General features: G+C 38.4%; 1 protein-coding gene across 1 annotated transcript in view; it reads right to left on the bottom strand.

Moving 5' to 3' along the window:
• Window positions 1–23,665, bottom strand: part of LOC140239700 (uncharacterized) — a 124,149-nt gene that overhangs the window by 57,776 nt on the left and 42,708 nt on the right. Inside the window, exons 28-48 of the mRNA XM_072319524.1 lie at window positions 23,373–23,621; window positions 22,688–22,924; window positions 21,217–21,401; window positions 18,785–18,947; window positions 17,529–17,768; window positions 16,639–16,884; window positions 15,471–15,652; window positions 13,872–14,034; window positions 12,751–12,993; window positions 11,511–11,762; window positions 10,686–10,928; window positions 9,085–9,327; window positions 8,218–8,463; window positions 6,791–7,033; window positions 5,865–6,052; window positions 5,093–5,258; window positions 4,293–4,535; window positions 3,428–3,673; window positions 2,686–2,870; window positions 1,686–1,857; window positions 329–565 (exon numbers count right to left, since the gene is read on the bottom strand). Coding sequence (XP_072175625.1) covers window positions 329–565; window positions 1,686–1,857; window positions 2,686–2,870; window positions 3,428–3,673; window positions 4,293–4,535; window positions 5,093–5,258; window positions 5,865–6,052; window positions 6,791–7,033; window positions 8,218–8,463; window positions 9,085–9,327; window positions 10,686–10,928; window positions 11,511–11,762; window positions 12,751–12,993; window positions 13,872–14,034; window positions 15,471–15,652; window positions 16,639–16,884; window positions 17,529–17,768; window positions 18,785–18,947; window positions 21,217–21,401; window positions 22,688–22,924; window positions 23,373–23,621 — 4,572 coding nt within the window. The remainder of the gene's footprint in view (window positions 1–328; window positions 566–1,685; window positions 1,858–2,685; window positions 2,871–3,427; window positions 3,674–4,292; window positions 4,536–5,092; window positions 5,259–5,864; window positions 6,053–6,790; window positions 7,034–8,217; window positions 8,464–9,084; window positions 9,328–10,685; window positions 10,929–11,510; window positions 11,763–12,750; window positions 12,994–13,871; window positions 14,035–15,470; window positions 15,653–16,638; window positions 16,885–17,528; window positions 17,769–18,784; window positions 18,948–21,216; window positions 21,402–22,687; window positions 22,925–23,372; window positions 23,622–23,665) is intronic.

The raw sequence follows: 23,665 nt of genomic DNA on the forward strand, positions 1-23,665 counted from the left end.
GTCACTGTTTTGTGTACAAAAGTCATGCCTTTACAGAAATGTATAGATACTGGACATTTGAAAGAAAAATGATCATAGATTTGTCATACAATTTACTTCAAAGCAAAGCTTAGCATTTTATCTACGACTTTGCTCACTGCATGCATGTCCATTTAAACCGAAATCTATTAAAGTTACACCGATTTGAAAAACAAAATGTTTTCTCAAAGCATGACTACTTTGGTGTCTCAGAATAATGTGACAGACAGGGGGTTTACACCATGTCACATAAGGAGTTAAGAGAGTTAACGGGTATGGGGATATAGAATGTAAACTTTGTCCAACTTACCAGTCACCACCACTTGGAACGAGCAAGTTTCCTCATTGCCCGACGAGTCAGTGGCCGTGTAAGTGACATTGGTAGTTCCGATGGGGAAGGACTGCCCCGGCTCGTGGGTCGAGTTCAAGGTCACATTGCTAATATCGTCCGTAGCCGTTGGCGCGGGCCAGGACACCGCCACTGTGGAGTACTCAGCAGAGGCCTCCTGCGTCCCGGGACAATTCTGGAATTCCGGCTTGGTAAAATCTGTGTGAGTGTGTGTGTGTGTGTTTTAACCAAATAAATAAAAGAGGAATAATCCAACCAACAATATAAGGCGCCAAAAAAAGCAGAAAAATAATCCGTTTGGAGTGAAAATGCCACTCCATTTAAACGAACATGACTTGCTTTGATATCTGGACCTCTTTCACAAAAGGGGTTTCCATAGAAATTGGATATTATTTTGTAAATCGTGGAAGGAAAGGAGAGTTACATGAATAATAATCATTATGCAGAGACATTGTTATCGATCACCATTAACAAAGTCAACAGGTGAGGTCATAACTGTTTTGTGAAGACAGGCGAGACTTTCATGGAACTCCATGCCTTGCTTAACTTATTTTTTTTTCAATGAAAACACGTCTTTCTTTATATGAAGCATAGAAACATTAGTACCGTGATGAAATATTTTGTTTTCACTATATTTCTGGCTTCATTGTTTTACAGCTCGAGTGGAATATTTGATTTTTTTTTTTTCAACCAAAAAAGTGAAAGATATATAAACGTATGAACAAACTAAAAACAATTGGACGATATATACGTTGGTTAGGAATTCACGCTGCAAAAACACCAAACAACAGACTAACTCATTGAACTGTTGAGAAATGTTTGTTCTTTTAGTATCAATCTATACCTAAAAGTCTTATACACAGGTCTGAAGAAAAAAAATGGGATATATATATATATATATATATATTTTTTTTTTTTTTTTTTTTGGGGGGGGGGGGGGAGGGGTGGATAAAGGCAATCTGGAAAGGGAACGTCAACCTGTAACAGACAGCTAAAGTGGCTGGGAGTGTCATCTTGATAGACTATAAAGCGCAGAGAGAGGGGAAAACATTTATGGAAAAGAGATAAATTACTTACAAAAAAACAAACAAACAAACTACGGACTCAAGTACACACACAAACACACACACACACACACACACACAACAGAACACATTTCATTCTCTCTCTCCCTACTTTATGATTCAACCCATGCATTGATATATAATTATGTGTAGAGTATGTTAATATAAACGCAACAATCTCGTCCATAATGAAACAACAACAACAACATCAACAAAAACGACGACAACAACGAAAACAACAACAAAACAGTTACCGTTTATGGTGTAGGATCCTTGGAAACCCGGATAGTTACTGAAGATGAAATCTGCGCGAAACTCCACCCGGAGGCTGTTCGCGGTGCTGGTATACGCGACAGAGCCCGGGGAGGACGGATCACCGCACAGCCTCACGATTCTCGAATCACTCGCTTCCGGTCCATCGAGGAGCTGCATTAGACAGCAAGAAAATAATGAAATATTCGAATAAAATCACTATGAAAATAAATTCATGTAAGATGTGTCAAGGTCGTTTTTTTATTTTCATTTTAGCACACACACAGGAAGTATATGTATGGTAACTTTTCAGTTCTTTATTCGCAAAAGTTCGTTATTTAGAAGGTTCGTTAATCCGAAAATGAAATAGGGTTCGTCATTCCAAAAATTCGTTATTCCCAAGGTAGCATGAATATGAGTACTTAAGTATATGTTCTATGATTTTTTTTTCTCGGAAAAAAAGGGGTCCCATATATCTTTTCCATACTGCTTTCACATGCATTACGACGAGAAACAATTAATTTACATTCACATTGACACTTATGGTGAAGGACCCCAGAATATAAAACTGTACCCTCAAAAATACCCCCAGACAAAGAAAGCAAAATAACATACATACAAATAAATAATCGCTATCGCCATTCGTCGCTGGGGCGACAAGACCTTGTATCTACAAAATGTCAAATGTTCAGGAGAGCCAAAAAAAAAAAAAATATAGCGAATGGGATAGCCTTTCCTTTGACATGCCGTGGTGGCTTCACTTTTGGAGTTAAGACATTTGGGATTTGGACAGGACATCACTTAACCCATCATTTGACCATTAATCCAAAAAAGTCATTTTCACCAAAATTGCAGATACAAGGTTTTGTCACCCCAGCGACGCTATATTTCTTACAAAATAACTCAGAAGTAATATCATCTATCTTCTTCGCCAAGCTGTGTTTAGGAACAGCTTATCTACAATCACGACAATGACAGTTATTAATACGATGATATACTCACTTGCACCCAGTCCCACGAACAGTAGTAGTTGTACTCAATATCCACGTCCTGGAAAGTGAAACTGATCGTGTTCCCGGGCGTTGTCCGAATGATCCACCAGCACCGGCGATAGTTCTGGTAGGAGATGGGGTAGTTTGGCGACGAGATGGTTCCACTTAACCCTCCGAGTGTAATGTTGGTACAATCTGTCGGGATTAATACAAATAATTATTTAAAGAAGAATGTGATCTGTTCGTGCTTGGTATATGTCACAGGCCACCGCAATGCATAGCCTTATAAAGTCGATATCTTGATTTTGATATCGTTGAGGTTGTCAGCTTTTAATTGCTTTTTTCTTCCCAGTGGAATGCAATTTCTGTTTCTCCAGTTAAAATGAATTCTGTCAAGGTATAAGAAACGACAGGAAAATCAGCTTCCAAATACGATGAAATTTGAGAAGAATATATGACTTAAACATCTAAAGCAGGTGGGCGTAATGTTGATAAGGAATTGAGACCAATCAGATCTATTCAAAATACAATATCATCATACTTCTAGTGACCTTTTTCCCCCTCTTTCCGTGATTTGAACATTTCTTTTTTTAATGTGGACATGAGGTAAATGAAATATCGAAATGTGGAGAAACTAAATATTCACATGTAAATGCGTATTTCTAATGCGTATGTGTATATTCAGAGCAAAAATCACGTGAAAATTATGTTTTCACTTTAATAAGTGACGAAAAATGCCTTAATGGAGATACCTTCAACAACCACGTCAAAGGTGCAAGTCGCCACATTCCCGCTTTCATCCGTCGCCGTGTACGTCACAGTGTTGATTCCGATTGGGAAAGTGTCGCCCGGGTTGTTGGTAGTGTTCACGCTAACACTCCTCCGCGAATTATCGAAGACATAAGGGGTGTACCAGTACACTCTTACCGTGTCCTTCCCTTCCTCGGTGTTCAGGTACCCAGTAATGGGACAATAGTAGATAATGGGGTCCTCATTATCTACAGAATAATAAAAAAGGAAGATGTTTTTATGTTCAATCCATCCATCCATATTAGCAAGTCCGCCACTCACATACACACACACAGATATCAAAAAGACACATAAGATATTATGCTACTTTTGATTCTTCAGTAAAATACATTTGACGGAGCTTTTATGGTATTGTATGGATTTCTCCGTATGAAGAGTTTGTTTGCAAAAACCGATAAGTCCATATTTGCCAAATGGAGATATTTGCGATTAAAGGTCAAGAAAAATAAAGAAAATAATAAGAAAATTTTTGCTTCTGTTGACCATAACTTCAAAAATATATCTTTATATGTAGTGACCAATATATCGTTCAAAAGGTATTATATTGTACTTTATGACAGAGATCGTACTTCAAAATCTTCAAAAATGGACTTATCGGTTTTTGCAAACAAAGCCTTCGTATATTAAGGCGAACAAGACGCAACCTCCACCCGCAAGATAATCAATAAAAGCCAAACACATCATACAGTCTCACTGATAATGTATAGATGATTTTATTCGAGAACCCCCCCCCCTCAAAAAAAAAAAAAAAACACCCAACAACAACAACCAAAAAAAAAAAACAAACATAGATAATAATATCTTCACCTTCGACGATGACGCTAAAAGTGCACACAGCTATGTTTCCGGCCGAGTCTACGGCTGTGTAATTGACCTCCGTCTCTCCGATATAGAAAAAGTCGCCGGGGTCGCGAGTAGAAGACAGTGTGGCCGCGCCCACGTTGTCCGTCGCAGTCGGCGGTGTCCACTCCACAGTTGCTCCGAGGCTGCGATATGCCGTATCGACCACCTGATCGCCCGGACAATCGCTGATCGTTGGCGGAACAGTTTCTAGGAGGGAAGCATGGGTATGATACACCTTACGTTTCAGATGCACACATCGGTTTTGAAATGACGAAAGTTAATGATCATTCGATAGCATACACTCAACGACGATACATAGAATAGGTGAAAGCAGCAGGCTAAGGAGTATCTACGATGTATCTATCTATCTGTCTGTCTATCTATCTATCTACAAATGTATCTATGTATCTATTTAACTATCTATATATCTATTTATCTATCTACAAATATATAGATCTATCTATCTATCTATCTATCTATTTAACTATCTATATATCAATCTGTCCAGGAAGCTATCTATCTTTCTGTTTGTTAAACTATATCTATTTATCTATTTATATATCTTCCTGTATAATATTCATGTGTTTTTTTTATCTATCAACATATTCATCTATCTATATTCATCTATCAATTTAATTATCCAGCTGTCGACATATGCATGAAATGCATTCATATTCACTGTTAAACATGGTTGCCACGTTAAAAATTTTAAATAGAGGGAGAGAGAGAGAGAGGGAGGGGGATCAAGAGAAAAGCTGGCAAACCTGCAATGTCGTAGAATAGGACGAACCCAGGGTCTCTAACTAAAAAATCCGACACAAACTCGATGCGCAGGGATTCCTGCGTGCTCCTGTAGATCGTTTCCGGAGAAACCGAGCTGCCGCAGAGCTTTGCAACCTGCACGTCAGCCGGGGTTTCCCCATCTACAATCTGTGAGAGATATATGAATTATATGATATACACGTATAATATATGCATATATATATATATATATATATATATATATATATATATATATATATATATATATATATATATATTTCATATGATATGCACATTTAGAGAGAGATAGGATACTGGTACAGAGATGCATCGTACCAACTGTTTTGTATTGAAATTTGCATGAAACTGACGTAAATACATGTACATGTACATCGCAGATGTAAAGCGTTGTGAAGACTGCGGAAATTTTACCCAAAAAAAATAACAATCATAATTATGTGACATAGTACATGATTGTAAGGCTTGGTGAAATAGCTGGAAATTGATGGAATTGACAGAAGAGAACAAATTAATGGAATTAAATTAAGTCAAATCAGCGATACCAGCTTATAGATAGAAATAAACAAACATAAAATCAGCACACTGCAAAATCTACATCGATCGAAAAAAAAAAATCTGATTAACAGAAGAATGTTTGAAATGGAAAGAAAAGTTGATAAAAATATGTCCCGCTATGGTATAAACAACAAGAACAACGATTGCTTTCATTATTCATAGTATTAGCAACGGTAGTTATATATCTATTTTCCTTACCCTGATTGAATCCCAGCTGCATGATGAATGGTACTCCAGATCGAAGAAAGGAAAGGTCACCTCAATGGTGTTGCCGGGAGGCACCTTGATGACCCATGAACACGTAATACTCAAGGGATACTCATCCGGATGGAGGGGGGACTCAATGTAACCCATCAGGGACTCCAGGACCACGCTGGATCCGCACTCTGGAAGAAGAAAGACGTAAGTACACAGACATGATACCCATAGAAAAAGAAAGTGAGTGAGATGAATAAATGATAATTCGAACTCTTTTAAATTTCGTTTTGCACTTATTCAACAAATTATAAGCTCAACGAGTATTTGTTTCCACGCACTATTTTCAAGATTTGGGATATGAAGGGGGTTTCTATAATCGGAGGGGTGTTATTTCTAACTTGACTATACTGGCTGAATGCCATAAAGTGGCATTTTACATAGAAAAGCGATGACAGTTTAACGCCTAGCATCTCGCTTAACGTAGGCAAGCAAAAGGTCGAGATTATCACTATTTACACTATAAGCTTAATAATGCACAGAGTGCTTATTACTATCACTATTTACACTGTAAGCTTAATAATGCACAGAGTGCTTATTACTCATGACAGCGAATACGCAACAGTTTACTGTATTTTGTGTCTGAAGGATTAATTGAATTTGTTTAAACACTTGATTTTCTTTAAGAACGTTATTTTACCAAAATTGATGTTATTGTATGAATTGTTGTTATTTCCATTTGCACACTTGAAACAAAACGTTGCAGAAATAGATTGAAATTGAAAAAAAAATGGTTTCCATCATTTGCCCGTTTTCCAAGTAATACGCGTCTTGAAGACCATTGTTGCAGACTAATTGGATTATGTAATGAGAAGAGATAGAGCATAGTATATTATGCAAGCATGTGAAATAGAGTAGCCTGCTCATACCGAGAACATTGACGTTGAATGAACACATTGCCGTGTTCCCACCGACGTCCGTGGCGGTGTACGTGACTGTAGTGCTTCCTATCGGGAAAGATGCTCCGGGCTCGTGAGTCGATGTCAGTGTAACCATGCCAGAGTTGTCCGAGGCTGTCGGCTCAGTCCACGTTACGGAGTCCGACGAGGAGCCGGGTAAGGCAGTGTCGTACTTATTTGATGGACAATTGTTGATTACCGGCTTTTCCATGTCTTTGCGTTGGGAAATTATAAAAGAAGATTGATTACGTCGTGAGTGCTAAACTTGATTAAACATAACTCAGCCGCAGAGAGGATGCTATAAAAGAGAAAGGTCATAATCATAGTTCTCAACAATCCATTAAACCTACCGTGTGTTACACTGACTGATAACAATGCCATAATGACACATATCAAAACAAAAACACACATGCCAACATCAGATACTTCAACATAATGATTGAACTGTTTAAATAAAGACTTAAGCGACTAACCCAATAATGTCAACGGCAAGTTGTTTATGGAAATATTATACCATAAATATGCATATTGCAGGGTTTGACACTAACTGTTCTACGTGTCGTAAAATCTGAAAGATTTGTGGCCTGCAGACGAAATGTAGCAACTCGAAATAAAAAGAAACGTAACGATCCATTTTGAATCTTTCTTACCCGAAAGGACCACCAAAAGACAGCCTCTTTCAAAGTTTGGTGGCCCGACACTAATTTTTAGTGGCCAAAGGCCATCGGGCCACTGCTAATATAAAATGTCAAACCCTGTATTGAATACATTGATGAAGGGTAGAGAAGGAAATGGAGAACGAGAGAGAGAGAAAGAGAGAGAGAAGGAAAGAACAAAGAAAAACTTGAAAGCAAGAAAATGAAGAGTTTGTTTGCAAAAACCGATAAGTCCATATTTGCAAAATGGAGATATTTGCGATTAAAGGTCAAGGAAAATAAAGAGAATAAAAAGAAGTTTTTTGCTTCTTTTGACCATAACTTCAAAAATGTACCTTTATATGTAGTGACCAATATATCATTTAAAAGGTATTATTTTGTACTTTATGACAGAGATCTTTCTTCAAAATCTTCAAAAATGGACTTATCGGTTTTTGCAAACAAACTCTTCAAATATTGATCAGAGGGGAGAAGATTGAGGTGTGAATTTTCTTAAATTTGTCTCCCTCTAGAAATGAAATTTGTAAGATCGCAAATGCTGATCTGTAATTTAACAAACATGTCGGAAAAAAAAGGAACCACGGGACTCGAACCAGTCACCTACTGCTTGCCAGGCAGCAACACTTGTCACTGATTACCAGATCAGCAGTTGCGATCTTATACATTTTTTTTATTTTTTATTTTTTTTTTGGTAGAGGGAGACAAATTGAAGAAAATTTCACACCTCAAAGAGAAACTTACCGTCCACGGAAATGACGAACGAGCACGAGGAGACCGAATTCGAGGACGGGTCGATGGCCGTGTAGGTGACGGTGGTATCACCCGCTGGGAACGCTTCGCCCGGATCGTGTGTCGACGACAGATTGGCTGAGCCCGAGTTATCGCTTGCCGTGGGAGGGGCCCAGTCGACAGTGGCGGTGGCAGCGCCCGGGCCGAGAACCGCCTCTTGATTGCCCGGACATTCAGTGATGGTAGGATCCTGAACATCTGTGTGGAAAAGATGCATGGCAAAACAGGAATAACTTAAGTATAAGACGTGTAGTTTTAATTTTTTTTCCCGCTGGTAATATGTGCGAAAGGATGCAATAGCTAAATTCAGGTGTACCTTCAAAGCAGAATCCCAAATCATGCTACCAGGATGGTTCACTGGTGCTGAGACAACTAAATTCCAGAAAAGCATAGATAAAAGCAAACAAACAAACAAACAGCCAGACAAACTAACACACAAGTGCTACCTCTTGATATGTATAAAATATGTGTCTAGGAGAAGTAAGGGGAGCAAATTTGTTATTATGTACGGAAGCCTATGGTAAGAACTATGCCCTACTAGATTGAAAATACTGTATGCGTGTATGTATGCATGTATGCATCTTTATCATTATAAACATACACAGATAAGAATATGATATACATTGTACTATGTGTATAATGCTTCTGTTATTCAGCTGATTATGATAGTTTTCTTCTTTCCTTTTTTTAGGAACAACTTAAATACAACCATTGATTATGTAACTGTGTTACTGCTAAACTGATCTGAAATGCAACTACCAGTTCACATTCAATCACAGAACGGTATTGAAAACAGCTTTTAAAATCATGACGACGAACCTGTAATGATAACGTCGAAGGAACACTCTCTAGAATTTCCAGAGGGGTCAACCGCCGTGTACGTCACCGGCGTCGTACCGATGGGGAGGGCTTCGCCGGATTCCACCGTAGAGGTCAGTGTAACAAACCCAGAGTTGTCAGTTGCCGTGGGAACCGTCCAGTTTGCTATGCCAGTATCGCGATCGATATCGGTGTCGAAATTTTGAGTGGATGGGCAATCGATGATGTTTGGATCCTCGTTGTCTATACAGCCGAAAGATTAAATTCCGATTAGAAGGAACGAAGAAAATAAATATAGACCTTTAGAAGGAAATTGCATATGCCGTAATAGATGAGGCCATCAGCCCAGACAAGCCATGCTTATGCTGACGGTCTCTTGCTTCCTGATTGAATCATTGACATGTATGTATTGCCTTTTCTGTATTATTATGCAACTGTAAATGTTTTCCATAGATTTTGTTATGCATGTAGTATGCAGTGCACTTTTGTATTGCTTCGTTGTCATTATTGGTTATTATGTTTTGTTTAAAATGTTCACATCCATGTATTTTCATTTTGAATTTGATTTGATTTGAGAAGCAAAATAAATACAAATGAACAAATGAACGAACTAACATCTCAATAATGACGTCGTCTCTTAGAACGTGCAATTTGAAAAACACAAAATCCGTGATAGATTTATTGCTTGTTCGATAAATCATGTTTTAGGAGATAGTAATGATCTTTCACGGTGTTAATAACCTTTATCGACTTTTTGTTGCAGGTACGGTCGAAATTAGAATTTTCTTAGAATAAACATAGCATGAACTAACTTAAGCTTTCTTCACACTTTTCCACCGAATGATACTGGAAATGAAAATCGTTTATAACCCTCATCTGATAATGATGATGATTATACAGCGTAAGTAACTATGACACTTGGCAATTTATAATCGGCATTTCTATAAAGCAGAATTACCCAAATCTTTTCTCAAGTACTTGTATGACCATGCAACCCAGTATCTATAATTTGTACACTGCATGTGCATTTCATTTTTTGCCATCATTTTCGTTAATATATAAATTCATTTTTCACTTTGTTTCCTCCCATTTTACTTGTTTATCAATCACCGCTTTTTTATGCTGATCATTTTATGCAAAATGTGATTTTCAAGAGTAAAAGTGCCTCAAGTTAAAATTACTAGTCTTAAAAATCTTGAAAGTTACCAAAAACCCCCTAAGTGATGCTGTTGCTAATGATGATGATGATGGTGATGACAATGATGATGATGATGATGATGATAATGATAATCATAATGATGGTGATATCGACAATCTGGAAGAGGGATATTTCCTTGATCCTTTTTTCGTTTGTTTGTTTGATAGTTTTGATTGTTTTATTTGACATGTATGTCGACACGAACCTTAACCTTTTGCAAAGGCAGCTCGCAATAGACTCGCACACAGCAAGCAGTGGACTCGCACGCACACAGCGATCGGATCAAAGCGAGCTCGCAACACTCGCAGCTCGCCGCTCGCGCGTTGTGCGTGCGAGTCCATTGCTGTCTCTCTGTGTGCGTCCTCAATTATAGCGAGCTTCCTTTGCAAAAGGCTACACGAACCTATGACGAGGACGGTGAACGAGCACGTTTCAACGTTTGCCGCCTCGTCCCTGGCAGTGTACGTCACCGTGTTCGATCCGATCGGAATGGCCTGGCCTGGGTTGAACGTGGACACGGAGGTCACCATGCCAGAGTTATCAGTGATGTCAGGCTCGGTCCAGGTCACCACTGCGGAAGCACTTCCGGGGTCATTGAAGACGGTCTGGTTGCTCGGACAATTGACGATGACCGGCGCTTCAGCATCTGTGGATAAACAGAAATGGTAGAAAACGTAGTGAAAGCGATTGCACAAAAAACAAAAACAAAACAAAATAAAATAAGACAAAAACAAAACAAACGTCATCTAGAATGGCCAGGGGATCACAGGTCAGGGATCAAATGTCCCTGTTCATTCAAATTAACGTTAAAAATATTCATTTATTTATGTTCTCTCTTTTTTTTTTGCAAGTAGAAATATATGTTGTTGTTGTTGTTGTTGTTGTTGTTGTTGTTGTTGTTGTTGTTGTTGTTTTTGTTTATAGTGCCGTTTGCTTATATTGTCGTTGCTTATTTGCCGTTTAGGAAGATTCTAAAAGAGGTGCACAGTAATGTAAGGAGTTTCCTAAGATACAGTAAAAAGGGGACAGTACAGTCCGTTAACTACATTTCACGACTTTCACATTTATTAATTCTATTTATCGTCCTAGTTTAACGAAATTTGTGCAACTTTCGTGTTTTCTTATTTCCCGCCATTCATTAAAGCTATAATACCATACTATATTGATGAACATTCGACTTTCTGGAGATATCGTTTAGCACTGACAGGGCACTGTACACTAGGCGTACCCTCCACGGTAACTAAGAACATGCAGAAGTCTTCGTTGTCCGCCGCGTCCGTGGCCGTGTACGTTACGATCACGCCCTCGTCCCCCAGATAGAAGGTATCTCCGGGGTCGTAGTCTGACGTCAGCGTGACCGGAAGTTCGGAGTTGTCCGTGGCCATTGGGGGCGTCCACGAGACCATCGTGGAATTGACACCGGAGTCGGTGTTGACCGATATGTTGGCTGGACATCCCGTAATGACCGGGGCCGTGAGGTCTGTAAGAGATAATATAAACAGCAATTTTGTCACAACTAAAGAAAGAAAGAAGGAAGAAATGGAAGGAGATAGATCGAGGGAGAGATCTGATATGTTTATAAGCATAACACAGATACATCTATAGATTCCATGTTCGCACAATCAAGTTATTCTATGGATGCGCTAATGAATGCACATTATTTTCTAACCATCAATAGAGAATAATCTAGCAGGTGATTTTTTTTTTTGTGTGTGTGTGTGTTTCGAAATTTCGGGGGGGGGGGTTTCTATTATTTTAAACATTACTTTTTGTTTCCGTGTTTGTTTGCTTTTGATTTCTTTTCATTTTCCATTTGAGAAGATGTTGTTTTAAAGAAAGAAGAGATTGAGAGAAAAAAAATGATGGCTGGATTGCCCATATTATTAGCTGCACAATCTGGACATTCTATGAAGTGCAGTTGGATGTGACGGATGTGAGGCGCGGACCACTTTACCGGGTATTGCACCCTTCTCGGGATCTTTTGCGTTGACGCTCTCATACGCCATGTACACGGGGCCTCCATATAGATGTACGTTGTATCCGAGGGACAGAGTTATAATAATGCCTCTTACGAAAGAACGGTTTGATTAAACATAAGAACAGTGCTAATAAGTAGACTCGAGAATCGAACCCGGGTCATTATTAGGGAGCTTTAGATTTTGGACGCGCGGACGTTCAAAGAGAAAAAAAAAAATGATCTGAGCGTGCGCAGTAGCTTGACGTGCGCTACTGCGCACGCTCAGATCATGTTTTGTTTTGTTTTTTTCTCTTTGAACGTCCGCGCGTCTAAAATCTAAAGCTCCCTATCATGGATTGGGAGGCGGAGGCGCTATACCCCCTGAGCCAAATGTTCAGCTGCTACAAATAATAATCATGGAAAATCTGTTCGTCTTTCCACCTCCCTAGTCTTAGCAAGAAGGTGATCTGTTAGTACTTTCTTGGTCTTAGTGTATAAGGAGAGAGCATACCGTAAACGATCACGGAGAAGCTACACGTGGCGATATTGCCCGAAGTATCCGTGGCAGTGTAAGTGACATTGGTCGTTCCGGCACCAAACGGGTCCCCAGGGTTGTTGGAAGACGTCAGGGATACCGGACCCTGGATGTCCGACGCTGTAGGGGGTGTCCACGTCACGTTTACGTCGGCAGACGTGTTTGGAAGTATGCCAAACTGGAAACCAGGGCAACCGCTAAAAGTGGGTGGATCCAAATCTATATGAAAACGAATAAGCGACAACGATTAAAACAGTGTTGAGTACAAGCAGACAAAGCGAAAAAAAAAACCGCCAAAATTGATCCAGTGAGCACTGGTTGATCGCAGAACACACATCACCCTCATATATGATCATTTCTATCGTCGGCTTCTCGAAGAATCGTTCTTTTTGCCTATGTTGACAAGCAATCGAATATTCCACACGATGACGCATTGACGTTGTAGTGATGTTTTTGAAAGATTGGTTTAAAGTATAATGTCCACCATCCTCGCTTTTCTCTCGTCCTCTGTCTACTATTATCATATTTATCCTCAATTCAATGGTATTGAAATGTCACAATTGGGTGGTTTTTTTTTTTATAATGGTTCAATCCTTTGGAATGATTTGTTTCAAATTCAGTTAAGTATATAAATCATTTAAATCAATACAAGAGACTGCATAGAAAGCAATATTGTTTGATAAACTGAAGCTCAGTGTAATTTATGAAACGCTTCTTTCTTTCTTTTTTTTCTATACCCTCATTTTTTGTATGTTTTTTGAAACTTGAATTTCATGTTTGTAATAAAATGTAAATGGTTACTTTTACTAGGGGATTACTATGAACCAGCCTCTTTTGTGTGCTTTTTGTCATTCCGCCACTATAATTTGCATGTTCGGTAATTTTTCTGTATGTGTATTACCAATGTTGTTTGTTGTTTTAATGCCTGATGTGAAATGTAGAAATGAAATGAATTCAATTCAATTCATTTCAATTCAATTCAATTCAAGTATGCCTACAATTATGCATCCATATATTATGTATGTATATTCATATACATATCAACACATTGAGACATAATAGCCGCAGGATAGAAATAAAACCTAGTCAGGACTGACCGGCTGTCGAGTAATTCCCGCGGAATCCGATGTCTGTCAGCGACGAGTCCGCATGAAACTCCACTCTCATATACTGTTGTGAACTGAAATAGCTGTCTGTAGGCGTCGTGCTGCCACACAACTTGATAATTTCTTCATCATCGGAGTTTGGCCCATCTATAAGCTGCGCCAAAGACATCAGAATAACAATTAACGAAGAAATTATAGGCATTCGTGCTTAAAGAATAGATTTTCGCTCCTTTTCTATTCTTTACTGATTTTTTTTTTTTTTTTTTTGTTGCAAGCGATCAATATAAATCACATCACAAGTGGGTGTGCAATTACAACACTCATTAAACATTTCGAGATGCACACTTCTGTTTAAATCCAAGTATAGTAACTATGTATTCACACGCTTGGCTGATCGTACGACGCGTTTGTTTGTTGTTTTTTTTTTTCTTTTGAACTGTTTACTTGAGCAGTATCATGGTTATTGTAGCTGTTTTGGTCATTCCTTTGTCTGTATGATGCTGTTTACATCTATGTATTTTTTTTTTTTTTTATTGGCATGGACCTGCAAAAGAATTGTCTCCGTTTGCAGCATGTACCGTGCATTAAGCAAAGGAATGAAATGAACACTTAAATTGTTCTTTGATAAAAGTAGTCACACACACACACACACACACACACACACACACACACACACACACACAAAATACGTGTTCATTTTACTCTCTCAGCCCGTATATACTCGGGACACGTCCTTTACGGGTTACCATATTTCGTCCGTTGTATATAGCAATCTAGACTTAATAGTCAATACTACAGAATCTGGCTTAACCGGATCTGGTATAGAAAGCAACAGGGAAATCATTCTGTTTCAAAGGAACTGCACCAATATTTGGGAAAAGTAAGGCATCTCAGTTTTAACATTGGTCCCGATTTGTAATGAGATTATCCTTATTTTTTATTTTTATTCTTATTATTATTATTATTATTTTTTTTTTATTTTTTTTTTTTTTTTGGGGGGGGGGGGGGATTGCTTATTTTGAGCAACCCGTGACAAATGACTCTTGCTTGTGCGGTTTGTTTGATTTGTTGTTGTTGTTGTCCTCATAACGTTAAAGGGGACCTCCGGGTGATTTTCAGACTTTTACATTTGAACAAGTATAAATCAGCTAAACTGAGTGCAGAGTTTCAGAAATTATAGTGATTGGGATGAGGAATGAGAATGTTTTCAAAATTTATGACAAAGTGCAATGAACAAGGATGATGACATGACAGCCTCACCATAAGAATGCGTGAGTCGGGGCTCACGGAAGCAGAACAAAAGAAGAAGACATGCATAGATTCTTCACAGGTGAACTTCTTTAGCAAGTGGTCTTGTATTGGAATTGCACTGCTACATTTCTGAAATATATGAGGCTCTGATGTCATCAACACTGTTCAGTGTAATTTGTTTAAGATTTTCAATTTATTGGCTTCTCTTCTAAAGGACCACAACAAATTCCACGAATCTATACATGGAGTTGTTGATTTATGTACTACATGATGTGAAATTATGAAAATCGTCCGGAATGTCCCTTTAAAAAGGTCTCTATCACTCTCTGCCGTACTTACTCTCAGATAATCAAACGCACAAGAAGCTTGATATTCTAGGTGCAGGTCCACGACGGTGAACTTCACCGTACTATTCGGCATGGCTGCGATTATCCAGGAGCAATCCGAGTAGCTCGGATAGCTGTTCGGGTAGAGCGGGCTCTCGATGTAACCATTGCCAGTTAGTGAGACCTCAACGCAATCTGTGTCAAAGGAGAATCATGTAGAAGAAATGAGGTCGGGGCGTAACTGCGTCTTGTACTTTGTTTTCTTTTCTTTCTTTTTTTGTTGTTGACAATTTGGTGTGGTTTTTTTTTTTCCGTCGAACCCGGGTAATCACTTCAAAGAAGACTGTTCAGTCACTTTGAAACGCTGAACGCTTAAACATGCACGTTTCTACAATATCACATCATTCTGTCTATAGAGTGTTGGTTTCACAAAGGTCGAATTCAGACGACAAATAAATTACATGGGAAGTGAATGGATAATTTTATTATAATGATACATCATTCATCGAGCAAAAAATGTAATGAAAAGCAACAAAAAAATGAAATGTTTGTATGACTAGGTAATGTCTGTTTGAACATGAAGGTCACATTAGATGACGCGGAAACCCGTTCCTGCTGGAAAGAACAGAGTGCCCCATAGTGTGAGAAACACAGTGTGAACATAATGTGAACACATTGTGAATACAGTGTGAAATCTCTTCACACTGTTAGATTCGAGCGTTTTAACAGTGTGAACACATCGTGAATCATCAGTTCACAATGTAACACAAAACATTACTATGTGCACACCCTGTGAAAACCAAACCACAGTGTGAAATCATCTCCACATTGTTAAATTCGAACTTTTCACACAGTCGACGATGTGACCACACTGTTGAACACTGTGTTCTTTCCAGTTGGGAAACGCCATGTCAACTCTTCAAATAGGGAGAAATAAATCGTAGTACCATCATCCTGCAAGGGAGACCCATTCTGTTTGGTCTTTTTTTTTTTTCTTTTAACATTCCCCCGGCAGGATGGAGCGTTTTGATGTCATTTTAGGTTTTATTCACACGTGAACATCAGTGAATATATAATGGTATGTGTGTGCGTGTGTGTGCGTGTGTGTGTGTGTGTGTGTGTGTGTTCGAATTCCCATGTGTACAAAGTTAGAGAAGAGTTATCAATAATAAAAGAGTTACCAGTTACGACGAACTGGAAGGAGCACGTTGCAATATTGTCGGAGGTGTCGTTGGCCGTGTAGATGACGTCCCTACTCCCAACAAGGAACATGTCGCCCGGATCGTAGTTCGAGTACAACGAGACTGTCCCGGAGTTGTCCGTGGCTGTCGGGGGCGTCCACACGCCGGCTGCTCTCTTCGCGCCCGGCGGCTGGACATTTGCGGCCCGGTCCAGTGGACATCCGTCAATTCTTGGATCTTCCATATCTTACAATCAAGTGCACACAATATTGACGATAATTATCATATAATGAAATCATTAAAGTCTAACAAAAGTCAAACAATAACAGAAACTGTTTAAAAGGGTAACTTCGCTTGTTTGTGTTTGTTTTTAATAATGTCAAATGAATTTTGACTCGAGTCAAAGTGATATAACTAATCAACGTCATTTGTGAGATTATTGAACCAGTTTTGATTTCATTTCTTCGAAATTTGTATGATTTGTAATGATATTATCAATATCATCCATCCAATTTTTTGCCTGTATGAAACAAACCACAATGAAAATAAAACGTTTCATTTACATGAATTATCCGGATTTACTTTGGCTTTTTGAATTTCTAAGAGGCAAAGGATATTGGAAATCTGAAGATCAGATGTATAAACTACAATGAACATTTAAGTATATCGCATACCCACATAAATTTTAGACAAAAATAATACAATATAATTATGAACGATCGCCACTGATCGCGGGGTGAATATCATCGTACATCGTAGCACTGGTTATAACATTGCACCCGATTAAGGACACCAGTTTACAGATTATTAGTTAAATTACTGTGCAAGACTCATAGACTATTTAAAGTGCCTCGGAATTGTTCTGCTTCCCATGCAAACCCCAAACTTACCAGTTACCGTGACATTGAACGAACATTCCGCCGTGTTACTGGCGGCGTCTGTCGCGGTGTATGTGACGGTGGTGGTCCCGAGCGGAATTTCGGCGGGAGGAGAATGCGTTGATGTGACCGTCACCCTGCCGGAGTTGTCCGATGCCGACGGCTCTGTCCAGCTGGCCACGGCGATCCCGCAGGGGTCAACCGAGATCGACATGCTACTTGGGCATCCTGTGAAGGTCGGGGCTTCCTTTTCTGTGGTTGCATAATGATGTTAATAATGATACGCACATTTATAATGGGCAACACATCCACTCAAGGTGCTCATTAATGCGCTCACAAATTATTAATGTTCATAACAAGTACAGAAAAAGCTGCGTCCCGCCTTTTCAAATCACTTTGTTTCTAGATATCTCATTCATTTCGAAACCGATTTTCATCAAATAAACTATTAATTCCTCTTAGAATGGTATGCTCTTTAATATTTCACCTACATGGTTTCTAAATATCTCGCAAGAAGTTAAAACCTGAATCTCCATCTCAACCAAATCTATACTATCCCTTTAACATGATCAAGACAAATATTAGATGAATCTCTTCATCTCCCTTTTCACTCTATTTTTTTTTTTTTAATCCTATGTTTTTATCGCGGATTCCAAATAGATTTAGACGTCATGACAAGACTGTCGGATCGGTTTTATGTGTATAGCTTCTGGCAGGGAGGTATCAGTTTATATTAATCGATAACATGGTTGCTCCGATTTTTCTGTTTTTGTTTGTTTGTTTGTTCTGAGGTGGGATATATAGGATTCCATTATCTATTCTTCTTCACATGTGTATATCTCAGGAAAGGATATTAACGCAAAGGTGTAACAATCACTGCAACATGCAGGATAATGTCTTGTACAAAAATCGCATGTACCAATAGTCCTTGCTCTAATTGAAAATGTCGATTTAATCGATTACGGTAGTCGCGACGGTGTATGTGATGTTGACTAATATGTCTCGGTCTCGTTTTCTGTTTGTGTACCGTATTGGCTTTGGGTGCGCTTGCAATGTAGTATAATGTACATTGGTCAGTGTTCAATGTTATAGCAAATGAACGAAGAATTTCCATATCTATGGATAATAAAGAAAGTTCATCAATCAATCAATCAATCAATCAATCAATCAATCAATCAATCAATCAATCAATCAATCAATCAATCAATCAATCAATCAATCGATTGATCGATCAATCAATCAACAATCAATCTTAAGTCAGACTGTACCGTTATAGTAGTAAAAGGCAAGAAATCCAGGTTCCGTGATAGAGCCATCTGTGAACATATCAATTCTAAGATTTTCCTGCGAGCTGGTATAAGTGAGGCCATCATTCGGCCCGCATATGGATCTTCCAAGAGCGATATCGCTTGTTGAATCGCCATTATAAACCTGAGAGAGGAATATAATATCAAATTAAGCTTAAAGAAAGGCAAAGAAAACAAAAGAAAGCAAAATATCAGGCCATTTTTTTTTGGGGGGGGGGCATACATTCGTAGCACTGAAGTAGGTCACTGTTACATTCGTAATGAAGAAAGCAGGAAATCATATTCAGACGATGGAACAAAATACGTTACTTACTGTCAGTAGCATGTTGTACAGTCTGAATTTAGCAGCACATTGTTCAGTATTTCAGTGCGGACCATATAAGATGGCTATCACAGCAAATAATGATTATTTTTTAATCTCTTTCAGTGCAGATCTTTACGGGAAGGATGTGTTGAACACATCTAGGTTGTTCGGCTACAAAAAAAACAGCAAAAAAACACACACACACACACACACAAAATGGATTTTTATTTCAAATGTTGGTCACTTTTTCTTTTAACAGATGGGGGAAATGAGCAAATCAATGCATGAATCTTTGCATGTGGTATGCATCTCTGCATCTTCCAAATGTTTATTTAGCATTGCGGTCACCGACCTGCAATGATACAGGAGCCGAAACGATAGTGTATTACGTTATAATGTCCAAACTGGTAGAAAGAAAAAAAAACAAACAATCAGACCACGTTACAACCAGGTGAACTTTGAAAGCTCAACATTTACCGGATCACCGATAATGAACAAACAAATATAAAATGTTTTTCTTGAATTTATATTTTAAGGAGAAATGCCACTGTACGGGGTAACGGGCTTCAGTGAAATGAGCGAATTAAAGGAAACCAAAGCCAAAATATGAACATGGATTGACTGAATGTTGAGGAACATTGGAATTTTGAAGGAACTCTTACAATCAATTCAAATCAATGCTAAAATTATGATTTTTTTTTAAAGTTTCGGTGTTGTCATCGCTGAATAAAGTAGGCTACTAACGTCATGAACAACAGTGTAAAGAAAAATGGAAGGAGACTAAGATTCCACAAAATTTCATTTTTTCATGAAAACTACACATTCCATTGACTTGCTATACTGACATAATACATTACGGGAAATATTATCCACCCCCCCCCCCCATTGTTTGAAAGGGGCAAAGTTAAGTGCTCTTTCATTATGCTATAAACATGTTATAAGGGTAATTATATGTTGAATTTTCTTATTATCCATCCAAATATGATTGTATTGTCCAAAACGACGTCATGAACTGTGTTAGTCTTGATATCCAACAATGATGGCATCGAAAGTTTAAAATGTATAAGTTTTGAATTGTTCCATTCTCCTAAAACTTCACTGATGTGCTTTACTCAAACCACATTTATATTCATATTTTGGTTTTCTTTAAAACTGATATTTCTTTACACGAATTTAATTCAATGTAAGATTTTTTTTTTTATCATAAATAAATTGGTAATGACATGGTGTTCTTTCCTCACAACTGTCTTGTTAGTTTATGAGATAACTCATTATGACTAAAATAATTTGAAGAGTTTGTTTACAAAAACTGATAAGTCCATTTTTGAAGATTTTGAAGTACGGTCTCTGTCATAAAGTAGAAAATAATACCTTTCAAATGATATATTGGTCACTACATATAAAGGTATATCTTTGAAGTTATGGTCAAATGAAGCAAAAATTTTCTTATTATTCTCTATATTTTTCTTGACCTTTAATCGCAAATATCGCCATTTGACAAATATGGACTTATCGGTTTATGCAAACAAACTCTTCATTTTCTTTTCAAGATATGTGATAGAATTGATTTACCACTTCAGCCATTACCACCGCAACATGGTTAGATAGATGATTTGAATGAAAGAGAGAGAGAAGAAGAAGAGAGGGATATAAATAGAGAAAGAAACAGAAAGAGAGGAAGAAATAAAGATGATAGTAGAAGGAGGACTTATAGACAGATTAGATAGATAGATAGATAGATAGATAGATAGATAGATAGTGTTATGGATACATGTACATTGTACTATCATTTCTGGGCACTTTATTGTTCCGCGGAGAAATATGTAAATAAAGAGTTCGACAAGATGACCGAGATCGACCAAACACCTTGTTTGAGACTCTGGGAATTTTTGGTGATTATGATGGTTCGTTAGGCCAAGTTAACCAGGGCCCTGTTTCATGAAGAGTTAAAATTGATTATATAGTTGATTTCAACTGTAAGTCTATGGCAGCCTGTGTGGTAAGGAAATTTAAAATCGATTTTATCTTTTGATAAAACGGGGCCCAGATAGATAGACAGGGTGAGAGGGAGGGAGCAATAAGTACTTACATTGATGTAATCGTAACCACAACCATAGAGATCTTCCAGGTAGAACGAAATAAACGTCACCGTGACAATCCTCCCTGCGGGTGCTCTTATTATCCATGAGCAATCGTAACTATTTGGATAGTTGTTCGGATAATTGATGGTCTCAAAGTAGCCACTAAAACCAGTCAGCTCATTCAGCCCGCATTCTGTAAGACAAATGTAACAGTAAACATTTTTTTTTTTTTAACTGGCTTATGTGTGCTTTGTTATTCTTATTTAAACAGAAATATGACATCATTATTATGTTTGCCTGCTTCTCGTCACTAGAAACATGGAGGTGAGTCACCTCCCTGCTAGAAATAAGAGATCCTACACCTAAAGAGGAAATCCAGTGACCCCCCAAATAAATGAACTTGAAAAAAAAAAAAGAGTAAAAGAAATACCCTGCAGAATGAAAAAGAAATGACAAAAATCAGAAAATAAATAAGGAATGACATTCTGAAATTTTACGGGTTCTTTTTTGAAAACATTTCTCGACCAGTCCTTATGAATATTCAAATGAGTGAGTTGATGATGTCATACCCTCACAATTTTTTATGTAATGTAGGCCTATGTTAAATAAGAAATTCGGAAAATTGTTATTTTTAGATAATATAAGTAAAAACACGTTGTCGTACCAAGCTATATCAGAAATTGGCAGGTTTTATTTTCATGCAGCTAAAATATATTTTTTTTTTTTGTGATTTCTGTGTAATAAATGAATAAGAAATTGTGAGAGCAGTAATGGCGGCTTGTGCAGCTAAGCAGGATCAGTCTGAATACAAGCCTGCATATGGAACAAAATGCTATTAATTCAAATGGATGAAATTCAAGCTGGTTTTATTGCAACTGATGGACAAATTGCTCTGAATCGACATAAATAAGCTCTGAATTGATATAAATATGCTTTAGTAGTAGCCATGACAAAAGAAATCATGGGCATACATACTCGGGCAAGATTCGAACCTACGCCGACCTCCTGATCACCGGACAGGCGTCATCTCCACTAGACCACCGAGCTTTCGCCCGACAGCAATTGTTGGTTCTTATACTTTATAACATGCAGTTGGCACTATGGAATTATTCAAATTGATGAAATCCATGCGTCGAGTTATTTACATTGATGTAGAGCAGCCCTGGCTGTCGGGTGGAAGCTTTGGTGGTTGAGTGGATAAGACGCCTTCCAGTGTTCATGAGGTCGTAGGTTTGAATCTTGCTCTATGCCCATTTTTTTTTTAAATCCTTGTAAGTTTGTTAAAGCTACATACTATCAAAATTATAATTCCAGTGATTCTTTATGTCGACGTAGGGTAATTTTTCAATTGGTTGTAATAAAAGCTAATAGTTGCTATAGGGTCTAAAGTTATTGTTGTAGTTATTGCTATGAGTTGCTACTAGTTGCTATATTTGCTATTTATTTTGTAACGTATTATGAGAATGGCTGAAATCTCACCGCGGACTATGACATCGAAAGTACAGATTGCCGTGTTCCCGGCCGCGTCCTCGGCTGTGTAGTTGACGCTGGTCCTACCCAGGTTGAACGTGTCGCCGGAATTATGGGTAGAGGTCAATGTGTAGTTGCCCGAGTTGTCGGAAACTGGCAGCGCCCACGAAACAGCTCCGGACGATGCTCCGGGCACTAGCGTGGCTGTTTCCTCTACCGGGCATATTATTACGGGACTGGTGTTGTCTTTAAAGTTTGAATCGGAGAAGAAGAGCACGACGAATCATGGGTATGAGGAAGAAAAAGAGAAGGAAAAAGCGAAAATTCAGTTGAGAAGGTAACTAAGCGTGACTTGGAAGCTTGCAGAGGTGCATAAACGTCTTTGTTTCTTAAAGAGGGAGCCTCGGAGGGCTCGGGAAGCTTGATGAGAGTAACCTTCTCCTTGACGGCCATAAGAAGCTCTAAAAAGCGGCAATTGTTGCGTTTTGGTATTTCTTTTTTACAGCTCCCCCCGAAATAAAAAAAAAAATAACAAACTGGATAATGAAAGGAAAACAAATGGAGAAAGAAGAAGAAACAAAGAAGAAGAAGAAGAAGAAGAAGGAGAAGAAGATAGGATAGGATAGCATGGGATTGAAGGAAACTAAAAGGTGACCTTTGGCACTAGTGAAATAAAGTTTAATATGATGCTTACCAATGACAGTGATGTCGAAAGAGCAGGACGAATTCGTGTTCCCGCTGCCGTCTTCAGCCGTGTAGGTTACCGTTGTGGTCCCGATCGGGAACAACGTGCCGCTACTCTGCGACAGCGTTAGCGCTACCATGGCGGGTGCGTTGTCAGTGGCGGCAGGTGGAACCCAGCAAACGACTGCCCCGGGGCTGTCCCGACTGGCACTGACCGTTTGGTCAATCGGACAGTTGCTGATTTCTGGAGCCTCGAGGTCTGAAGACGTCAAAAAAAAATAAAAGATATCACAACTGTCTGAT

This window comes from Diadema setosum, chromosome 16 (genome assembly GCF_964275005.1).
Source record: "Diadema setosum chromosome 16, eeDiaSeto1, whole genome shotgun sequence".
In the NCBI taxonomy this organism is placed as follows: domain Eukaryota; kingdom Metazoa; phylum Echinodermata; class Echinoidea; order Diadematoida; family Diadematidae; genus Diadema; species Diadema setosum.